The sequence below is a fragment of the Sycon ciliatum genome, chromosome 8, assembly GCF_964019385.1.
Source record: "Sycon ciliatum chromosome 8, ocSycCili1.1, whole genome shotgun sequence".
Taxonomy (NCBI): domain Eukaryota; kingdom Metazoa; phylum Porifera; class Calcarea; order Leucosolenida; family Sycettidae; genus Sycon; species Sycon ciliatum.
The window spans coordinates 6,942,662-6,962,127 of NC_088650.1; the positions used below are offsets into that span (position 1 = coordinate 6,942,662).

At 47.9% G+C, this 19,466-nt stretch overlaps 2 protein-coding genes and 1 non-coding gene across 3 annotated transcripts in view; 2 read left to right on the plus strand and 1 right to left on the minus strand.

The window, feature by feature from the left end:
* Window positions 1-6: 6 nt before the first annotated feature.
* On the plus strand, window positions 7-7,706 carry LOC135823076 (glucosamine 6-phosphate N-acetyltransferase-like). The gene is made up of 5 exons (XM_065335908.1): window positions 7-409; window positions 4,952-5,014; window positions 6,317-6,447; window positions 6,705-6,766; window positions 6,973-7,706. The coding sequence occupies exons 1-5, from the start codon at window positions 241-243 to the stop codon at window positions 7,118-7,120; spliced, it is 573 nt and encodes a 190-aa protein (XP_065191980.1). The 5' UTR covers window positions 7-240; the 3' UTR covers window positions 7,121-7,706.
* A 5,704-nt stretch (window positions 7,707-13,410) lies between these two features.
* Window positions 13,411-19,466, plus strand: part of LOC135823077 (phosphatidylinositol polyphosphate 5-phosphatase type IV-like) — an 18,694-nt gene continuing 12,638 nt past the window's right edge. Inside the window, exons 1-3 of the mRNA XM_065335909.1 lie at window positions 13,411-15,071; window positions 17,155-17,249; window positions 19,191-19,315. Coding sequence (XP_065191981.1) covers window positions 13,743-15,071; window positions 17,155-17,249; window positions 19,191-19,315 — 1,549 coding nt within the window. The 5' untranslated portion in view covers window positions 13,411-13,742. The remainder of the gene's footprint in view (window positions 15,072-17,154; window positions 17,250-19,190; window positions 19,316-19,466) is intronic.
* Window positions 17,002-17,073, minus strand: Trnaq-uug (transfer RNA glutamine (anticodon UUG)). Its single transcript has one exon. It is a non-coding gene; the product is annotated as a tRNA-Gln (tRNA).

Here is a 19,466-nt window from a genome sequence, read left to right on the forward strand (position 1 = left end):
CAGTGACAAATCTTTTGTTTGAAAACTTACCCGGAATTTTGCTTCCGCCTAGTGCGCCTACCCTGGTTCATATTGTTCTTCGGGTATGGATGGTTGTTCGTGTGCGGATGTGGCCGAACGAACGAAGTCTTTATGCAGTGTAACTTTTTGTGATCTGGGAAGTAGGAAAGGCCCGGAGTTTTTGCTACTAGTAACGTTTATAATACAAGTGTAATATCAGCGATAGGTGTTAGGGATACCATGGCAGAGGAACCTGTATCATCTCTCAGTTTATTTAGTGATGACTTACTGTACAATTTGGAATTTTCGGACGATGTATGTACGTGCAAGCTGCCTGATGGAATGTCTCCCAAAACTCCAGGAGAAGGGCTCTGTATGAGAGCTCTGCAGTTCACTGATTTCTCCAAGGGTGAGTCTAGAGACTGAAAAGTTGTTTCGTTATTGGTTCTCCTATCCACCCACGACCATGACGTAAAACTAGAAAAGAAAATGTAAAAAATCAACGCAAAAGTACAGTCATTCTGATTTCACTACACCTACTATGGCCTACTACTACTAGTAGTAGTTCATTATACATGTAGCATGCACCCAGCCACATGTGTATACTGTAAGAGTTGAAAGCTAGTGTGACGAGTCCAAAGTTTTCCCAGTTGGCGGGTAACGAGTCTAACGACCCTGCCATCACATACCCGAATTCTGTGTCTCTAGTACAGAAGAGAGAAGGAATAGCACTCCAGTAACGTTTCTTGAGTCAGCATTGGATTTTTTCTCGTTAAGATTCAACTCTTACAGAACCGCAATAGTCCGTAAATAAGTATGCTCTGACTTTCGAATTTAGTAGATACACCTGTACTAACTTCCGGGCACGAACTAACTTTCAGACCTGATGTGTGTGTGTGTAGTAGAGACGTCATGTTCATGTAGATGTACATGCTACGCGCTGCATGTGCGCACCGTACCGGTACTTATTTCGGGCAGTATGTTTATCGGGCTTGACTTGACTTTCAACAGACAGAGTCGAAAGAACGAAGGGGGTATTTATTTCGGGCAGGTACTTATTTTACGGACTTTTACGGTAGTACATGTAGATGTTCCTGATGATCGCTCGGCGTGAAACTCGGAGTTGCGAACGGCCGGTCTGATTTCTGTGTTATAGCCGTGTAGGATTTGGTAAGAGATGCCTTTGAGTGTCAGACGACACCCTTGCACACGACTATCCCTGGGGAAAAATTCCTGACGATGTTTCTTCAACTGTGGGCTCATGCTGAAGAACTCCAACAGTTGGCAAAAGAGAATAGAGTATCGCATTGGGACCTCAACAGTCCATAGCACCGTACACACGTGTAATGTAAGGAGAGGAATCAAGACATGCCATACTTATCCATGAGTGCTGCCATGAAAGCCATGCTGTCCTGCTGCAGCTTCTGTGCGTGCGCAGCTTGGTTCTGTTGCAGCTTGGCCTGGAACGCTCTGTCTTTTTCTTGCAACCCTGCTGCAGCTTGGCCTTCTTCTGGTCTCGTTTTTCTTGCCACTTCTGCATTTCCAGCATCATTCTCCAATCATGTTCCATTTGCCTTTCCATCAAGGACTCCTGCTATGCATTTTGGCAGTCTCTTTGAGGATGGTCTTCTGTGTGTCGGTGGAGCGTCTGCCCTTTTTGCGTGCACCTGGTGCAGTAGCCGAGGCTGATGGTGATGTCCACACCTCATCACCTTCATCATCGTCCAAGCCAATTAGCGGAGACGATTCCCGTGTACCAGGTGATGGCCGCAACGACGGGGGACAAAACGGGTCTGTTCTGCCGTCCTCGAGCTGCATTGCCGGACTGCGCACGGATCTGCTGCCTTACGGGTGGCTGAGGCCGCTGAGCTGCAATGCACACTTGCGAATGACTATGAACACATAGAGGATTGTGGCGGTGTCGTGCTAGTCGAGTGGCTCGGGTCAGCAACGGCTGCCGAAGGCATGAGTGGCATGGCTGGTGCATGTACAGCGGTACTGGAAGCAGTATCAACAGGTGGGGCAGAAGAAGCTGATAGTGTTGGTGCTCGGGCACGCACAGACTGCATAGTTCGAACTGAGCAGCTTTCCACGCTGCTACCACTACGCAACCAGGGCCCAGATTGGGGTGCGTGAAAAGTACCCTGTGGTATGTTTTGAAATTGGCCCATGCAGAGTATGCTGCCTACCAATCGCCGTCTGTTTCGTTAACAGCACTGCCCGTACTGCACTTGTAAAATTTCATGTACAACTCCCGGCCCTTCTTCCGTGTCGAATCCACCTTCTTGTTCACTTCCTTCTCTGAATACTGTACGCAGAGACCGAACTCTGTCTGCATGTAACCGTTCAGCTTCGAAGTGACAATGGACACCTTCGCGCTTCTCGACAGCATCTGCTTGTCCTCAGTGAACAATAGCTCGTCCCACGGCTCAATGAACTTCTGTTCTGTCTCTTTGGAAAAAGGGTGCGACCTATAATGAGCGGAAATGGTCATAGTACTACCGGTATGCAGGTCAGCTTAATATCGGACGTAGGAATTGTACACTTATAGTTCACAAGAGAGAGATTGGAAGCTTTGTTACAACTCTGAGTTTCACGTATTACAAAGCTTCCAATCTCTCTCTTGGGTACAAGCCTCTGCCAGGCGCGTACGCAGGGGGGGGGGGGGGGGGGGTCCCGTTGCCCGGAAACCCCCCAAATGTTCCGAACGAGCAACGTTTTTGGGCATATTTTGGTAGGGCGCACGATCGATCTGGCAAGAATGCGAAACTTCAACATCTCGTAACTCAGTCAAATCTCGCTCAAATCCAACGATCCAGTTATCCAGGTCGAATAGAAAACTCTCAGCCGTCGGTTGAAACAATTTGCGACGCGCTGCGAGCAACATCTCTTGAGATAAATCGTTCGTAAGTTGAGCCGCGATCTCGCAATTTCAAAAGCTCGCAGTGCGACTCGAGTATCGAGAATTTGAGACTTTTCGTCCCGCTGACTTGCTCAATTATTTGCAGGGGCTTCACTTGTGATATTTTCAAAAGAGTACACAGCAAAAAACTCGAAACTCTGCGATCAAGAAAAACGAAATCGCTGGAGCAGGACGCGTTTTTTGGCCTTTCGCCCAGTTTGGGCATTTTTTCGCACCGTCGCTGCACTCTACCGCTAGCATAGCGCTGGATATGTACATGGCTGTACTGTGTCCTGGCTATCATGGTGGACCTCATTCTCTCCCTGGTAGGTCTACCTTTCCACTTCCAGGAAGCCTTAGGGTGCGTTCTTAAATCCTCTCGGAAAAGTTGGAGACTCTCCGAAAAGTTCGAGAGCTGTTCTTATATCCTCTCCGACTTTTAGCATGCTCTCCAAAGCTCTCCAAGCTCTCCAAGCTTCAGAGGTGGTTGAAACTTGGAGATTCCCGCGGTTTGGGATCAGCGCATGCGAACTACGACTAAAAGGCACGTGTTCATCATTAGTGTACGCATTTCCCTTTTCGCATACGCACACGTGCATTACTACATTCATCACTCAAGATCGCGGCCCCTTTGGCGCTTCATTTTGCTTGACATGTGCAAAATATCTCCGAATTCTTCGAGACCCGTTCTTGAGTAATCCCAGTTTCATCGACTTCTCTTTTCTTCTTCTTCTCGAAGCTAGAGAATATAAGAACGCACCCTAAGATAATGAAGATTGAGTGAGTAGAACGGGTTTTATGATCCAAAGAACACGAAAAAATGCATAAATTTGAAAAATTCCTAGGGCTCTTTAGACAGGGTCATTGTTTGCGATTCGGTTGGAAACCCCCCTAGAGGTGACCCTGCGTACGCGCCTGTCTGCCCTACATGGGTATTGAGCACTCTTCGGACAGTGAAGCACACCACTTGACTATACTTATAGTTCATCCTTTACAACTAACCTCAACTGCAGACATCAGTTTTTTAACTCTCTACCCGGAAGGCTCATGCAATAGTGCAGTCATCGGAAGACTGGTTTGTGCCATTTTTGATCTACCGTATTTTCCGGAGTATACGCCGCACTTTGAACTTTCAAAACTCACCCAAAAAAGCCGGTGCGACTTATACTCCGGTGGTAAAATGAACGGGATGAAGTAAAGTGCGGTAGCCTGCATAACTGGCTAGAAAAATGCAACAGCGCGCCACCACGTGTAAGTATGTGTGCATGCGCGTGAACGACACACATCGGATATCCGTGCAAGGGAATTTTGATGCGAGTCACTTGTCTTTCTCTTTTGCTCAAGGTGTTTACCTTCTTCATTTGATTATTCCGAGCTGAATTATGGCACCTTCGAAACGTAGCAGCTATGATACTTGCTTCAAGCAGAGTGTTATTGTAGCTGCCGAGGAAGTAGGCAATCGATTCAAATTGCGGGTGCGGCTTACTGTAAAATCGGAAAGTTTAACGACCAAACAGTTAAACGTTTTTTGTAATTTTGGCATGATAAACGTGCAGAAAGTTTAACGATGTTTGTACAATGGAAAGAACGTGCATCGATGTATGCGCATCTTTACACAGACATCTCAAACCGGGTTCAGGATAACGTTGCTTCAAATAAGGAAAAAAAATGGTCGTTAAAGCGTTAGACTTTGTGACTCGTTCGACTTTCCGGTTTTACAGTACACACCGAATACATGGTTGATGCCTATACAGTATTTCGGGACAAAAACACGGGGTGGCTTATACTCCGGAAATACGGTACATGCGTGACTGGCAGCCTCACACTGCATTTGTGCGACCTGCGACATCATGTTGCCGTTTTTTTATTCGAAGTAATAGTGGTGCAAGCGATCGCTCTCTCCTTTCTGCACTTGTGCTTCGTCCTTTAATGTGACTTTATAAATCTTGCTTTGTATTGTACTGTGATTTGTATTGTGATGTGTTCTGTGATGTGCACTGTGATGTGTTCTGTGATGTGCACTGTGATGTGTTCTGCTGATTGCTGTAGGCTATTCACAATTGCTGGCACAGCTTACCAGGGTGGGTGATCTAACCCAGGACAAGTTTGAAGGTACATACCCTACTCTCTTGTATAGAACTGCCTGCTTTGAATACAAGTGTCAACTTCAAGGTGAACTGTAGGCACATGAGCCTGTTTTTAGGGGTGGCAAAGGGCCTGATTTGATTGCAAGAGATACACAAAAGGAAGTAAAATAGGGCTGTTTTGTTGTTGCTCAGAGTTTCATGGCAAAACCAATCATCAGTAGGGCTGAAACGATTATACCGAATAATCGAGTACTCGTTTGATAACTCTAACGATCGAGCAATCGTTTAGATTACCGATTACGATTATTTTGCGTTTTATAAATTTGTGTCAAGAAAGTACTGTAAACCCTCGTTTTGTGAAGTTTGAATCAGTTTCCGCTGGGAGTATGCAGTTGCCAGGGGTATGGTTCATGTTCTGAGGTTAAATTGACTTCAAAACTGCCATGTTTCGGAGCTACCCTTTCACTAATGCAGATTTGTTGGTATTATGAAGGCATAGTTTGTGGAAACAGTAATGTTTGCACAGAATTATGACTCTATTTGCTAACGATTATAATCGAGTACTCGATCGTTAAGGGGTCGTCGCAAAAGTTTTCTGTCGTCCCTGAAACGAACATCGTTCATTTCGTACTTGGACCCCCTCCCCTCCCTCTGAAACGAACACAGCTTGCTATGCTGGACGACGAAAATCGCATGCATGTACATGTCATATGTACAGTGTCGGTCGACTTGCGATTTTGGCTCACACCCCCTGCCCCCCAAATGAATCATGTTCGTTTCAGGGACGACAAAAAACTTTTGCGACGACCCCTAAGCTAAAGAGTAATCGATACTTGAAAATCCACGATCGTTTCAGCCCTAAATTCATCAGACAACATATTGTTTGAATGTAAGCCTTATTTGAGTAGAAGCCTAGCCCTGGCATCAGCGTCTACATGAATAAGCCCGGCCTTTATATGCAATATCACAGTAGTTGTGGCATGTGACTGATGTCTGTACGGTTTCCATAGTGTACTCGTACCGTGTTAACATACATACTGCCCATATCGTCCTGATGTGGCACTGCTGAGGAAAAATGACGTACTTAAAGTGCTAAAGTGCTAAAGATTTCAATTGCATCTTTTTAACCAGGTGATCTAGGCCAGAGTCCATGAACGGGGGACACCTCAGGCCAAAGTACCATGTGTGGAAGACGCGGGCAAAATCCATAATATAAATACATGTAATAATAGTGGAAGGCGTTTGAGGGGAAACACCTTTCTATGGGAAATTGTGTACTCATGGTATTTATCAACATCTATGTTGTGCATGCGTGTGCTCCTCGCAGAACAGTTCCGCGGGATCCAAGCCTCCCCCAACACCCATTACATTACTGTCATTGAGGACACCACCAGAGGTGAATTGGTCGCCTCAGCATCGCTGATCGTGGAACGGAAGTTTACTCATTTAGCCGCTATGGTATGTTTGAACCTCGGTGCACGAAACCATGCTCGAATCTTGATCACGTGTGGCGCTTTCTGTGTCTCCTCTCTCCGACTCTCTGTCTGTCTCTCTGTCTCTCTGTCCCTCTCTGTCTCTCTCTCTCTCTCTCTCTCTCTCTCTCTCTCTCTCTCTCTCTCTCTCTCTCTCTCTCTCTCTCTCTCTCTCTCTCTTTCTATTACATTATTTTCTCTGATGTAGCTGTTTTGTTCTCTTGCCTATGTTGGATCATCCAGCGTGGCCGCATTGAGGATGTGATCGTGGCGGATAGCTGTCGCGGGCGCCAGCTAGGAAAATTGTAAGTGTTGAATTATTTATTAGCATGCGGTCCACTACTTTTCAGCCTTCATCTTCCTGCTTACATCTAGCTGGTTGCCTCATGTGACGACTCATCTAACACACGGAGAAACGTGCTCATTCAAAGCCGCGAAAGCAGCACACTCTGACCTGGACGCCTTATCTATTAATTTTGCTTTCCATCGTGTGTTGTCCGTTTGTTCATAGGCTCCTTGAAACCCTAAGCCTGCTTGCCATCAAGCTTGAGTGCTATAAGATCAGTCTGGAATGCGTCGAGAACAACGTTCCTTTCTACGCAAAGTTTGGTTTCAAACAAGAGGATTCACTCTTCATGGTACGGAGAATATTCGACTAGAAACCGCTGGCTTTGAAGTCAACAGCAGTGTTATAATATTATAACTTGTCATCAGTGCATGAACATCGATGCCAATACTAGTAGATGACGTATGGAATATTTATTTTTTACTCCGATTTCACCCGCCCGCCTTTATTTGTCTTCAGTGACTCGCTTTCAGGATACCCTGTTTATACTGCCACCCAGCATAGTCTGGCTCGCCTCTCCCCTACTGGCCCTAGCTTTCAATAGAGCAGAGCATCCGGGAACTGTTTGTTTTGCTAGTTTAAGTGGAGTCACACCAGTATCTAGCCTGCAACACTTGCCGCACAACATCATTACATTTACTCAGTTCTTATATTAGCTTTTTATCTCACCTTTGTTGCCGCATCGACTCATCAGTTGTAGCCATGATCATGGCCATTCTGAATGTATCCACTGTTATTTTGATGATTTTTACACAGCTATTTTCTTTCCCGCAGGGCGTACTTTATCATTGATCGTTGACAATAGAAACTCTTTACTTGCATTCTGCAATCTACGAGAGTGCGATTGTATGTTAGGCACACATTATGCTCCTTTATGATCAGATTGTTGTCTTGGTGTCTAGTGCTGCCCACTGTTTGTGCAGGTTATGCTAGCCTGCCCGAGGCAATCCCAGTCATTGGTTGCTAGCATTCCGATGTGTTCGGCTGCTTTGGCAGCTCCGTCTTGGAATGATCCGGGCTCCTCAGTGGAAGTGGCAAACACACATCACTGAGCATCAAGGTGTTATTTATTATTATATATATTTGAGGATTTCCCAAAGACGTAGTCTAAATTGAAGGGAGTTCCATTATAATGGGAGGCTGTAGGGTTGAGATAGCAGACAGTGGATGGCTAATGATTCGTAATGAACAGCCTAGCTAGAGAAATACAATTATGCTGAATGTTCCAGAATGGTCCTTTACTCAATAATACCTATAGCCTCGGGGTATGCCTTGAAATATGAAATATACCGAAACAGAAATGTACCACTGTTGTACCATGGTACCACTGACCTGGTGTACAGTATGCAGAGACTCTTAGTCTTACCAGGCAACCGCAGGCTACGTAGACTTCAAAATACGAGTCACGATTATTATTTACTCAGCCTATTAACCCTTTAAAGGGGAAGTTAAGGCAAAAATTAAAATTTCACCAGTTGTAGTCTTCGGGGTGCTGAGCCGAATGGTCTTGGTCCGAGGAAGCTGAGACGCTCCCTTCCTACTTGAATCCCAATCGAACTCGCGCACTTCCACCGAAACTGGGTGACTGCGCCCTACTAGATGGGGATTTGTATGCAAAATGTCACTAAAAGCGCCATTTCGTTCTTATAAAAGCACGGATGACCGCGATTGGCCCATATGTTGTAGTCTTTGGGACGCTGAGTCGACTGGTTTTGGTCCGAAAAGGCTGCGATGCAGCGTTCGGCCTTTATTCCCAATCGAACATGGTTGAAGAAGCGGTCACGTGGTCCTGGGTGCCCAAATCACCTGGTCACCACGCCAGCAGGTGACAACTTTCACACCAAGGTTCAACTCGGGTTCAACTCGAGTGACAGGACTGCACCCAAAAAAGGTCAAACAGGCTAGTAAGTTGTACCCTGCAGGCACGGTGACCAGGTGACTGGTGTACGCAGGAGCACGTGACCGCTTCTTCAACCATGTTCGATTGGGAATAAAGGAGGAACGCCGTATCGCAGCCTTTTCGGACCAAAACCAGTCGACTCAGCGTCCAAAAGACTACAACATATGGGCCAATCGCGGTCATCCGTGCTTTTATAAGAACGAAATGGCGCTTTTAGTGACATTTTGCATACAAATCCCCATCTAGTAGGGCGCAGTCACCCAGTTTCGGTGGAAGTGCGCGAGTTCGATTGGGATTCAAGTAGGAAGGGAGCGTCTCAGCTTCCTCGGACCAAGACCATTCGACTCAGCACCCCGAAGACTACAACTGGTGAAATTTTAATTTTTGCCTTAAAGGGGAAGTATACCCTAAAATCAAATTTTCACCAGTTGTAGTCTTCTGGGTGCTGAGTCGAATGGTCTTGGTCCGAGGAAGCTGCGACGCTCCCTTCCTACTTGAATCCCAATCGAACTCGCGCACTTCCACCGAAACTGGGTGACTGCGCCCTACTAGATGGGGATTTGTATGCAAAATGTCACTAAAAGCGCCATTTCGTTCTTATAAAAGCACGGATGACCGCGATTGGCCCATATGTTGTAGTCTTTTGGACGCTGAGTCGACTGGTTTTGGTCCGAAAAGGCTGTGATGCAGCGTTCCTCCTTTATTCCCAATCGAACATGGTTGAACAAGCGGTCACGTGCTCCTGCGTACGCCAGTCACCTGGTCACCGTGCCTGCAGGGTACAACTTACTAGCCTGTTTGACCTTTTTTGGGTGCAGTCCTGTCACTCGAGTTGAACTCGAGTTGAACCTTGGTGTGAAAGTTGTCACCTGCTGGCGCGGTGACCAGGTGATTTGGGCACCCAGGAGCACGTGACCGCTTGTTCAACCATGTTCGATTGGGAATAAAGGAGGAACGCTGCATCGCAGCCTTTTCGGACCAAAACCAGTCGACTCAGCGTCCAAAAGACTACAACATATGGGCCAATCGCGGTCATCCGTGCTTTTATAAGAACGAAATGGCGCTTTTAGTGACATTTTGCATACAAATCCCCATCTAGTAGGGCGCAGTCACCCAGTTTCGGTGGAAGTGCGCGAGTTCGATTGGGAAGGGAGCGTCGCAGCTTCCTCGGACCAAGACCATTCGACTCAGCACCCAGAAGACTACAACTGGTGAAAATTTGATTTTAGGGTATACTTCCCCTTTAACTTCCCCTTTAAGAGCCGCCCCATACTTGAATGCGTCGTAAACGACGCACTCAAATGCAAAACTTCAAAAGATCGTAACTCAGTCCAATCTTGCTCAAATTCAGTGATCGAAATATCCAGGGCAAAGAGAAAACTCTCACCTGTCGGGAGAAACAATCCGCGAAGCGCTGCGAGCAACGGTTCCTGAGATAAATCACTCGTAAGTTGAGCTGCGATCGCGGCAATTAATTATTTCAAAAGCGCGCAGTGCGACTTTAGTATTGAGAATTTTGAGACTTTCGTCAAGCTGGTTTACTCGAATTTGCACGGGTTTCACTGTTGATATTGTCAAGAAGACACAGCGAAAAAATTGGAACTCCACGATCGAGTAAAATGAAATATCTGGAGCGGGACGCATTTGGACGCATTTGGGGCATTTTTCGTACTGTCGCTGCGATCTAGCGCTGGATAGACGGTGTGCTGGCTATCATGATCAACTTCATTCTCTTCCTCTCGCGGAGACCTTTCCAGGAAGCCCTAGATTGTGAGGATTGAGTGAGTAGAACTGAAGCTATGGTCCAAGGAACACGAAAAAATGCATAATACGTCATGACGTGTGCACCTGCCCCACTGACGACGTATATATACGTCCGCGGTGTACGTCGCGTTTGTACTGATGCCTCAACATCAGTGGGGCCTGGAACTGTTCCTCAGTGGGCTGAAGGACCTGATCGACGTGTACGCAGCGTATGTGGCCAGTCTGCACAGCAGAACCGCCGCGAGCATCGAGTTTGAAGTGCGTATTTTGGCATATCGTTCAAATAAATTGTTTTGCTCCAAGTTCGTTTTCGTCATCTTGCCCTGCTGTTTCTCGGCAAGGTAAGTAGCTCAACTACTCTGTGTCGATGGAAGGAGTCCTGTGAAGCAGTGTGAGGCGGGTAATGACTCTGAGGATGATTCTGGAGACAGCGAAATTGTGTCGGAGTCGTTTTCTGAGGATTACGAATTTGCTGCTATTCAAAAGATCGCAGCTGGCTCAGACGCAGGGGATGCTGGAGACCAAAGAGATTTGGAAAGCGATGCTGAAGTCTCTGACACCTAGGCATGGTGTTCTGAGCAGGAGCTATCTGTCGTGAGCCCGTTTGCTGAAGTTCCTCAAGAAAACTGCGATCCAATTTGAAGGTCAGATTTTTGAAAATATTTGAATTTGAAATCAAGTGTACTGGTCAGACATGCATGCAGATCACAATAGAGATGTGCATACATATACATGTAAGTATTGTATGTTGAGTACAGAGCCAGGCACCTACAGGATGGTGATTGCTATCTAATATGAATCCAGAATAATCCCGAATAGTCAACAATTGTGCAATTTTGAACCACTATCAGAAATTGCACAGCCGATTGTTTCTTGAATTTTCATGCGTACGTACACCGGTACGCAGTATGCACTCGGCTGTTTAGGGAATGCTTCAGACTATTTTGGTAGCTGGATTGTCTTGCCAGTGAGTGTCCAAATCAGAGAATGAGCTGTATTGCATTCTCTATGAATATGACTTTACCTGTGCCGCGTACGTTCGTACGCGTGCGGCCAGTGATGATTCAACCCGGGATGCGCCGAGCACAGTGAGCCAACCGCTGCCACTGCACTGGCTGCTATTATAGCCGATGCAGTTGCTGTGGTTGCTACTCCAGTTACTCGGCATCCTCACTGTCCATCACATGGTTTTGTCTTGAAGTAGGTAGGGCTGCTGGAGGATTCAAGCTTTACGAGGCGCCCAAGAAAAAAGAAAGACCCATTCTGGATCGCGCAGTCGCATATGATTCAAGCGCCGTATAAAACGAGTTGCTGTACTCTAGTCTAGGTTGCCGTAGAACACCAGGATCATATCAAGCTTGTTATATGACATTTCTCCATTCTGAAGTCAACACTGACCAGTTATAGCACTGCTTGCCGTTGCTTGTCTGATCTTTGTTGTCAATTGCCTAAATTGAATGAATTTTGAGGAAAAATCGCCAAAAGTCGCATATCTAAATATGGTGTTATGAGTCTCGTACAATGAAATCCTACAAAATTTCTTTGGATTCACAGTGCATATGTCCATACCTAACATCTCCAATCAATTTTGGACCAGAATATGCATTTTCAAAAAATGCCTTTTTTGGCCCAGTGGGAGGTGATTTTCCGGTCAGGGCTGAAAGGGTTAAAGGGTTAAAAGAATTTAGCGGAACTTGTTTGTGTCTGTGTGTGTGGTTCGACCTTTTGTACTACATGTACCTGAATGATAGGGCGACTTGACCGATCAACCCGACGTGGTCTGTTGGGTCTCCTGCCCGAGCCTCACTAGCCTCATTGGCCTACTGGACCAGTCTGGTTTTGCCATAGAATGTTTCTGCGCTTAGGGGCCGTCCGCAAATATCGAACGTTTTTCACCAAACGAATTATTTTAGTTTAGACCCAACCCCTCCCTCCCTCCCCCTCAGAACGTAAAAAAAGTTTGACATATGCATGCATAATACAACAAAAGTTGCAAGTATGTAACTGCTCCTATGGGCATGCACATGTATCAATGTTTTCTGAAACGAAATTGGTCAACCCCCTCCCACCCCATAACGAAATTATTTCGTTTCGTGAAAAAAGTTCGATAATTGTGGACGACCCCTTAAGCAACGGGAGGCATGCATGCGATGGTTTTGGAAGTCTGTAAGCCAGCATCAAGACTTGGAAGATGATCTATTTCATAGCTAGGCAAGCACTTGGATCTCCTACAACGGCAACTCCTGGGTCTTATCCATGGAGTCGTGAAAAGCTGCTTCCCGAGTCCCTAGCTGGTCACAGTCCTGTGGTCCTTGGGTAGATATTTTGCAGCTACATGTATAATCACCCAGCTGTTTTGATCCCGGAAATTCCGAATATGGGGAGGGGGCGGGGGGCGACACCATTGGCTAGTGCATAGGGTAGATCTACCGTATTGTTGCACCTGTTGTCAAGGTCATGCATGCACAGTGCACACATGTGTAGTTCAGGCAGTGGCATGATATCCCTCTTCCACCCTTGACCACCACTGTCTGACAGTCAGTAAACTGCAAAATGCAATGCAATGACATGTACATCTCCAAAAACTCCGAAGTACAAACCCGCACTCCGCAGTGGCTGCTGAGTGCTGGCCGGTGAAAGCCACGGTTCCCTGGTGTCATGTCAACGGGTCCCCTGGCCTGGGCGTTTGCGGACGCTTTCAATCGAGTCCGGTATGCCCGGCAATGAAGACTACAACAGTAACCATGGTAACTGTTACTGAGTCTGTTGTATACATGACATGTATTGGTGTTACGGAACGATGATGTCTCGTGCGGCATAGCCAGGCTCACTAGTACAGACTCAGTCAGTCAGTACAGACAGTGTAGGGACTGGCCTACCGCGTATACCGGTCGTATCCTGCACATCTACCATCTTGTATTCATGCATTTGCCATCACTCATTCGTCGCAGCAAGAGATGCCGGGCATTCGACAGTCGACAGTCAGGCTGAGTCCCGACGCGTAGATCTACGCTTGTTATGATTGTGGTCTTGGTTCTTTGAAGTCAGAAAAATTTCATTTATTTGTCAAGCAGATCATAGAGGACATGAACGCGAAAACGAAATAATTGTTGCAACAGCAGTCGACCGTCGATGGATCGTTGTCGTTGATGGAAATACACGCACATGTTCGAGGGCCTCAGCATGCCCTAGGCAGAGGGCTAGGAGACCGCTAAGCAAGGGAGGCGTCGGGCACTAGCGGTGAACAGCCGGTTTGAACCAATCAGCAACCATGAATGCCAGTGGTAGTGGTGGTGATGACAAGAAGGACAAACCCAAGCCCCCTAGCCCCCTGCAGCCCTCCGGGCAGGCAGCGGAGCCAAGGCGCATCGAACGAGAGCCAACTTCGAAGTCTCTGGCCGACCTCGACCTGGCGGATTACGAGGCCAGACAGCTCATGTACAATTATCGTGCTCAGCCTGAGAGGGCTGGCGCTGCTGGAGCGCAGCCTAGTACCACTTCAGTCAGAAGTCAGAGCTTCAACCCGGCTAGACAACAGCAAGCAATGCTGGGAGCAAGCATACGCTCCGGAAGAGTGCCCAGGGCGAAAAGCGGCGAGCGTTCCCGCGCGCTACCGATAGTTCGGGACTTGTCACCCGCCCGGTCGGGCTCGGCTACCGTGTTCACCTCGTGCCCGGACATACCCGGTGCCATTCCCGACACTGGTGCCCAGACTCCACGACAGGGGATACGGCTTCCTGCTGGAAAGAAGCTCATGCCCCTGGATGCCGACGGAAGTCGAAGGAAGGGTTCGGGCATGTCGTCTCCAGCACTAGGCTTGCCCGATATTTCGCAGCCTTCAAGCGATCTGCGGAGGTCGACCACCCGGAGCCCACTGCCACCGATACCATCAACAACTGAGAGTCACCCGGCCAGCTTCACGAGTGGAAAGCCGGGCGCGGAGCCTTTATCACACGTGGGACAGTCGATACTGAGTCCGCGCTCTGCCACTCTGGCACGCATACCCCAGCTGACGTCGTCACGTGCCGCCTCGTCCTCACCGCAGTCCAGGCAGAAGCGGCCCGTCACGTCGGAAGGTGCAGGCGTGGCGGACGAGGGAAACCTCTCCGATCCGGGCAGCTCCAGCAGAACGCCGGTGGCCACGCTGCGCTTACAGGTGACCCGGACGAGAAGTGAGGGAGGTGGCATGCCCCATCCCACAGACGCGGCTGCATCCCAGCAGGAGAGGAGTCACAGTCGGCTGTCGGACGACGCATTTCAACCCAGCGCTGCCGAGTCCAAGTCGGCGGAAAGGCGCGGCAGTCGAGTCACTCCTTGGTTACCGGCCGCAAGCGCTGTGCGGTTACTCCGACCGGTGCGCGTGTCCGACCTACGGGAGGCAGCGCACCGAATGAACCTCAGCCAGCGAGCCCGTGAGGCGGCGTCCAGCTCCAGCATCGGCGGCAGGAATGAAGTGGACACGGTCATGACGTTCTCTACACAGATGTCATCGACTACTGGCGTGACGGCGGCGGCAGCTGAGCTCTCCGATCTCGACATCTACCTGCCCGACCACAAGCTCGGCTTATTTGTCAGCACATGGAACATGAAGGGAGATAAGGTGAGGATACGAGTACATGTACAGAGAAATCTGTCAAGGCGACCACTCGGATAAGGCGACCACCTGTGCTAGAAGACCACTGAAACCAGGGCCAATGGATGCTATTTCCAGTCAAATGACCCTGGCTAAGGAGACCACCTGGTAACAGAGACCACGTTTTACAGGTCCCTTGAGCGGTCACCTTAGACAGGGTTCACTGTATTGCTATGTAAAAAAACTGGTCAGGGGCGTCGGAAGGTAATTTAGTGTGGTACGGTCAGCCATCTGAAGTACAATTTACTTGTGGGGTGGGGGGGGGGTGGCTGAGCCGAAAAATTTGGAAATTTAGAGCCCATATCAGTGCATTTTTCTTGATTCACGGGGTACTTGGGGCAAATAGTGGTACGGTCAATACCGTAGTGACCGTACCGTGTGCGACGCCCCTGCTGGTAATGTGTCATGTAGTAGGCTAGTCCCGGTAGCACAAACTGATTCTGACATTGCCTCTGGGTCGGCAAAAGCCTTGACCATATCCCTACGACAACACACCAGTACCGGTCCAGCCAAGGGATTCGTAAACTGCACTGGCAGATAGGCGGACCACACAACAGCGGCAAGACTTGGCTGATTGACGCTGACATTTTCCATGTATTGTCTCTGGATGCGAGGTCACAGTGCATGGCCTTCCATGTTGCACGTGATTTCGCTGGCCACGGCTGTATTCCAAGAGTCACATCACAGGGTTTCGTGACCCGCACTGTCGATGTTCAAGACGTGGTCTTCGAAGCCACGGCGGAGTTGAAATAAAGTGACTCACGTTGCCGTGATAGTGCCCATAAGTGGTTCTACTGTATACTTATTGTAGTGACTACACCCAATTTCCAAAACTTGCTCCGATCGCTTCGATTTTGGTCTCATTCGATTCTCCCAGGCGTAGCACATAGGACATCTGCAAGTATTATTCAAATCGGCCCAGCCATTCTCGAGTTATAGTGATTTGAAGTGCGCCAAGTTGGACTTTCGCTGGAAACAGAAATGAATGGGAGTGATGGGAGAATCGAGAACGACCGCACGGTCAGTGCATGCAGTACAGTGTACAGTGCACACGACTCGTCACTCGAACTGCGCGTACGAAATTGCATACTTTGGTATGCTGGCGCAGAACAAATTCGCTCGTAGAGGAAGACGAAAGCGTCTCACCGCCTTGTAATTTCACATGGCCAGTAGTTTTTCGACGCTGAAGACGATGGAATAGTCCGCGACGCTGCGACCCGACCAGAACAACCCGAAATTCATACCCTGAAAAGGCGCTGAGCGCAGAGCTCCTAAATTTTGTCGTATGGAAACGGGACTTCGAGTCTCAAGGGCACGAACATCTCCTCTCTCAGATAAAGCAATTCACTCGATGCGATATTCTACAATTTGACCTGGCCACGCCGAAATGCACTGCCATGTCGGATTCTCCCATCGGAAGTATAGAAACTTGTTTCCAAAAAATCAGCGTCTGGGTGCGAGGGAGTAAAGTCACTACTTATTGCCCATATGTGATTCCACTGACTCTCCCCCATGAACGCGCATAAACTCTATTGACTACAATACTGTCGGTCGCTGAGGAACTGGGCTGTTAGTCTCCTAGCCTAGACCGTCCTTATCCATGTATTGCAGTCAAAGCGCAGTTTTAGGCACCGTGTATACATTGGGATGCTGTGCTTGATGAAATTCTAGCTCAGCCGTTCTTTGGTGCTCCGTTCTTCGGCGCCCGACAGCACTGTATTGTACTTTTTGGAAAATAAGAAAAAATGGAAAAATGCTCCATTTACTATTGTACTTCACGGTGAGAAAAAAGGTCCGTTGAGCATTGTACCAAGACTAGAATGATAGAGTACACAATCATAACCCCAGCCTGGGGTTACATTGTACTTGTTGGAAAAATTAAAAAAAATGGAAAAAAAGGTCCTACCGAGATTTGAACTCGGATCGCTGGATTCAAAGTCCAGAGTGCTAACCATTACACCATAGGACCATTCACGTCACTTTTGGCTGCTCGGCTGCATTTTAGTGCACGAGTCCACATGTGTTATGTGTGACGTTTTCTTGCATGCAGGTTCCTCCGTCGGTTCTCGATTTTTTACTCCCGCCAGGAATGGAAGAGATTCAAGATGTGGTAGTGCTTGGCTCACAGGAAAGCCCCGCAGCCAGGTACAGGAAGAGCTGATCCTTTACTCTGTGTGTTTGTCTTTCGCCCATGGCGCTGTCACTGCGTATCATTTCGAGCTGGTACGTTTTGCTACGATGTACCTGTCCCCATTCAGTCTTGTTCCTGCCTCGATTCCGGGGCAAGAATTTGTGGGGCGTGTGTTTGTTGCACGACTGTGGACGTCCAAGATGGACATCGCAGCGATAACTACAGAGGTAATGCTACTAATGCGAATGAGGCTGGTCATTGGACAAGCCTGCCACGGTACGAAGCTGCAATGCTGTTTCTTGACCTTGTACTATTATTAGAAAAGCAGATATTCGTGTTCATCTGGATCGATAATTTTAGCACATCGTGAAGTAGACGGGTACAAATTTTGACAGTGACTTCTGCACAGCCTGCTCCCTTTGTGCTTTCGTGAAAATGTGTCGCAAGACGACAAGGAAAGCTGGCATTTCCTATAAAACCTCTTTATCTTTTTCACCCCCACACGTACTGTACAATGTCACGAAGGCTATTCATACTACGTTACAATACGCATCACGTTTTTGGAATTCAAAGTACAGGCGCTAGGCGGACGTCGTTTTCATGCAGCTGCATTCGCACAAGCACATACACGCTTTTCGTACAGCTGTGCGTACAGCTTCTTTTGGACACGAACCATGCAAACTGCCGGGAACGACAGAACGAATCTTGGTACAGTACAGGGGTTTGGATACGTCGTCTACATTTTTGTATCAGTCGTTCTTTTTCCCCGCCACGTTCCATGTTGTCATGGCCATCCGGACGAAAACGTCACGTATGCCATGTCACAGTTTGGGCGTATTGTATTGTATTGTATTGTATTTGTATTTGTATTTCAAGGATTACCCAGAGGCTCTAGGCCTGTCAAGGGGATCTCCTACTCGGATAAATTTCATTATTCGGGAAACAGTATAAGGACAAAGAAAGAAAACAAAGAAAAGAAGCAGACACAGCAACGGTGCAAGGCAAGGTGTCGGTATGCCATTATGTGAATGGCCCGTAAGAAATTCTGAACTATATTGTACAAACTAGTCGATATCATGTAATTAGGCAAATTTGCCTGTTTGTTCTTCGACTCTAAATAAACAAACAACAACAACACTGCTGCCTGTTTTGTCACCGTCGTTTATAGCCTGAACCTACAACAATGTAGAGTCCATAACAAAGACGGAGTATGCCCGTGTGATCTCTTCTCTATACTAGGCCAGCTGCACGATGTGCTGCTTTCACTACGTTGTGCAGTAGCATCCGTGCACTGCAGAAAATGAAACGCCTCGCCGTATCTGCCATGTGCTTTGAAACTAGTTTGCGTGGGGAGCTGAAGTTCAAGCACCCACAAATAATTCAGATATCAGCACATGAGCAGGGGATCTCGACCAGTGCTATGAGCCAGCTTCGGCTCCACCTCAACTCACGCACTCCGTCGTTGCTTTGTTTTTCTGGCTCCACGAGCACATGTGTGTGTGTGTGTGTGTGCGTGTGCATGTGTACGCGTGTGTGTGTGTGTGTGTGTGTGTGTGTGTGTGTGTGTGTGCGTGCGCGCCACTATTTTTAGCCTGGTATCCACCACACAGCTGTTTGAAGTGACTTTTTCGGTCAATTCATCAGCCTTGCAAGCTGTTGAATGGTGTAATCCCAGCACAAGTTGCTATGTCTAACATAGCTGTTCGCTATCATCGCTTCTGCGATGGGCAGGTCTGAGGTCTGAGGTGTGTGCACACAAGTGTGTGCCTGTGTGCAAATCGTGCCAAACCACTGCAGCCGCGCACTCACATGCCGTACATAGAGTTGGACAAAATAATATCACTTTGCTATACCCAAGGACGATTTAGCACTAAGTTAGTATATCATGGGCTCATAGCAGCCACTCTCCCACAAGCACGAGAGCTACCCCCTTTCCTTTTGCCCTTCGCTCACAGGAAGGCATGGGAAATCAAAATCCAGGAGACCCTCGGACCCAGTCATATCCTGCTCCGCACCGTGTCACTGGGAGTACTCTACCTGATCGTGTTTATTCGAAGGGAGCTGCTCTGGTTTGTGACCGGTGAGGAGATTTTACCGTGTTCATGGAATTGTTCAAGTGTTGATATTAGGGACCTTTCGCATCTGCTGCGAATCGAATGTGAAACGAAAGTTTGATTCGGCTCGTCCTCGTTTTGTTGAAAACAGATTCAGGTTCGCAAGTCGTCATGCAA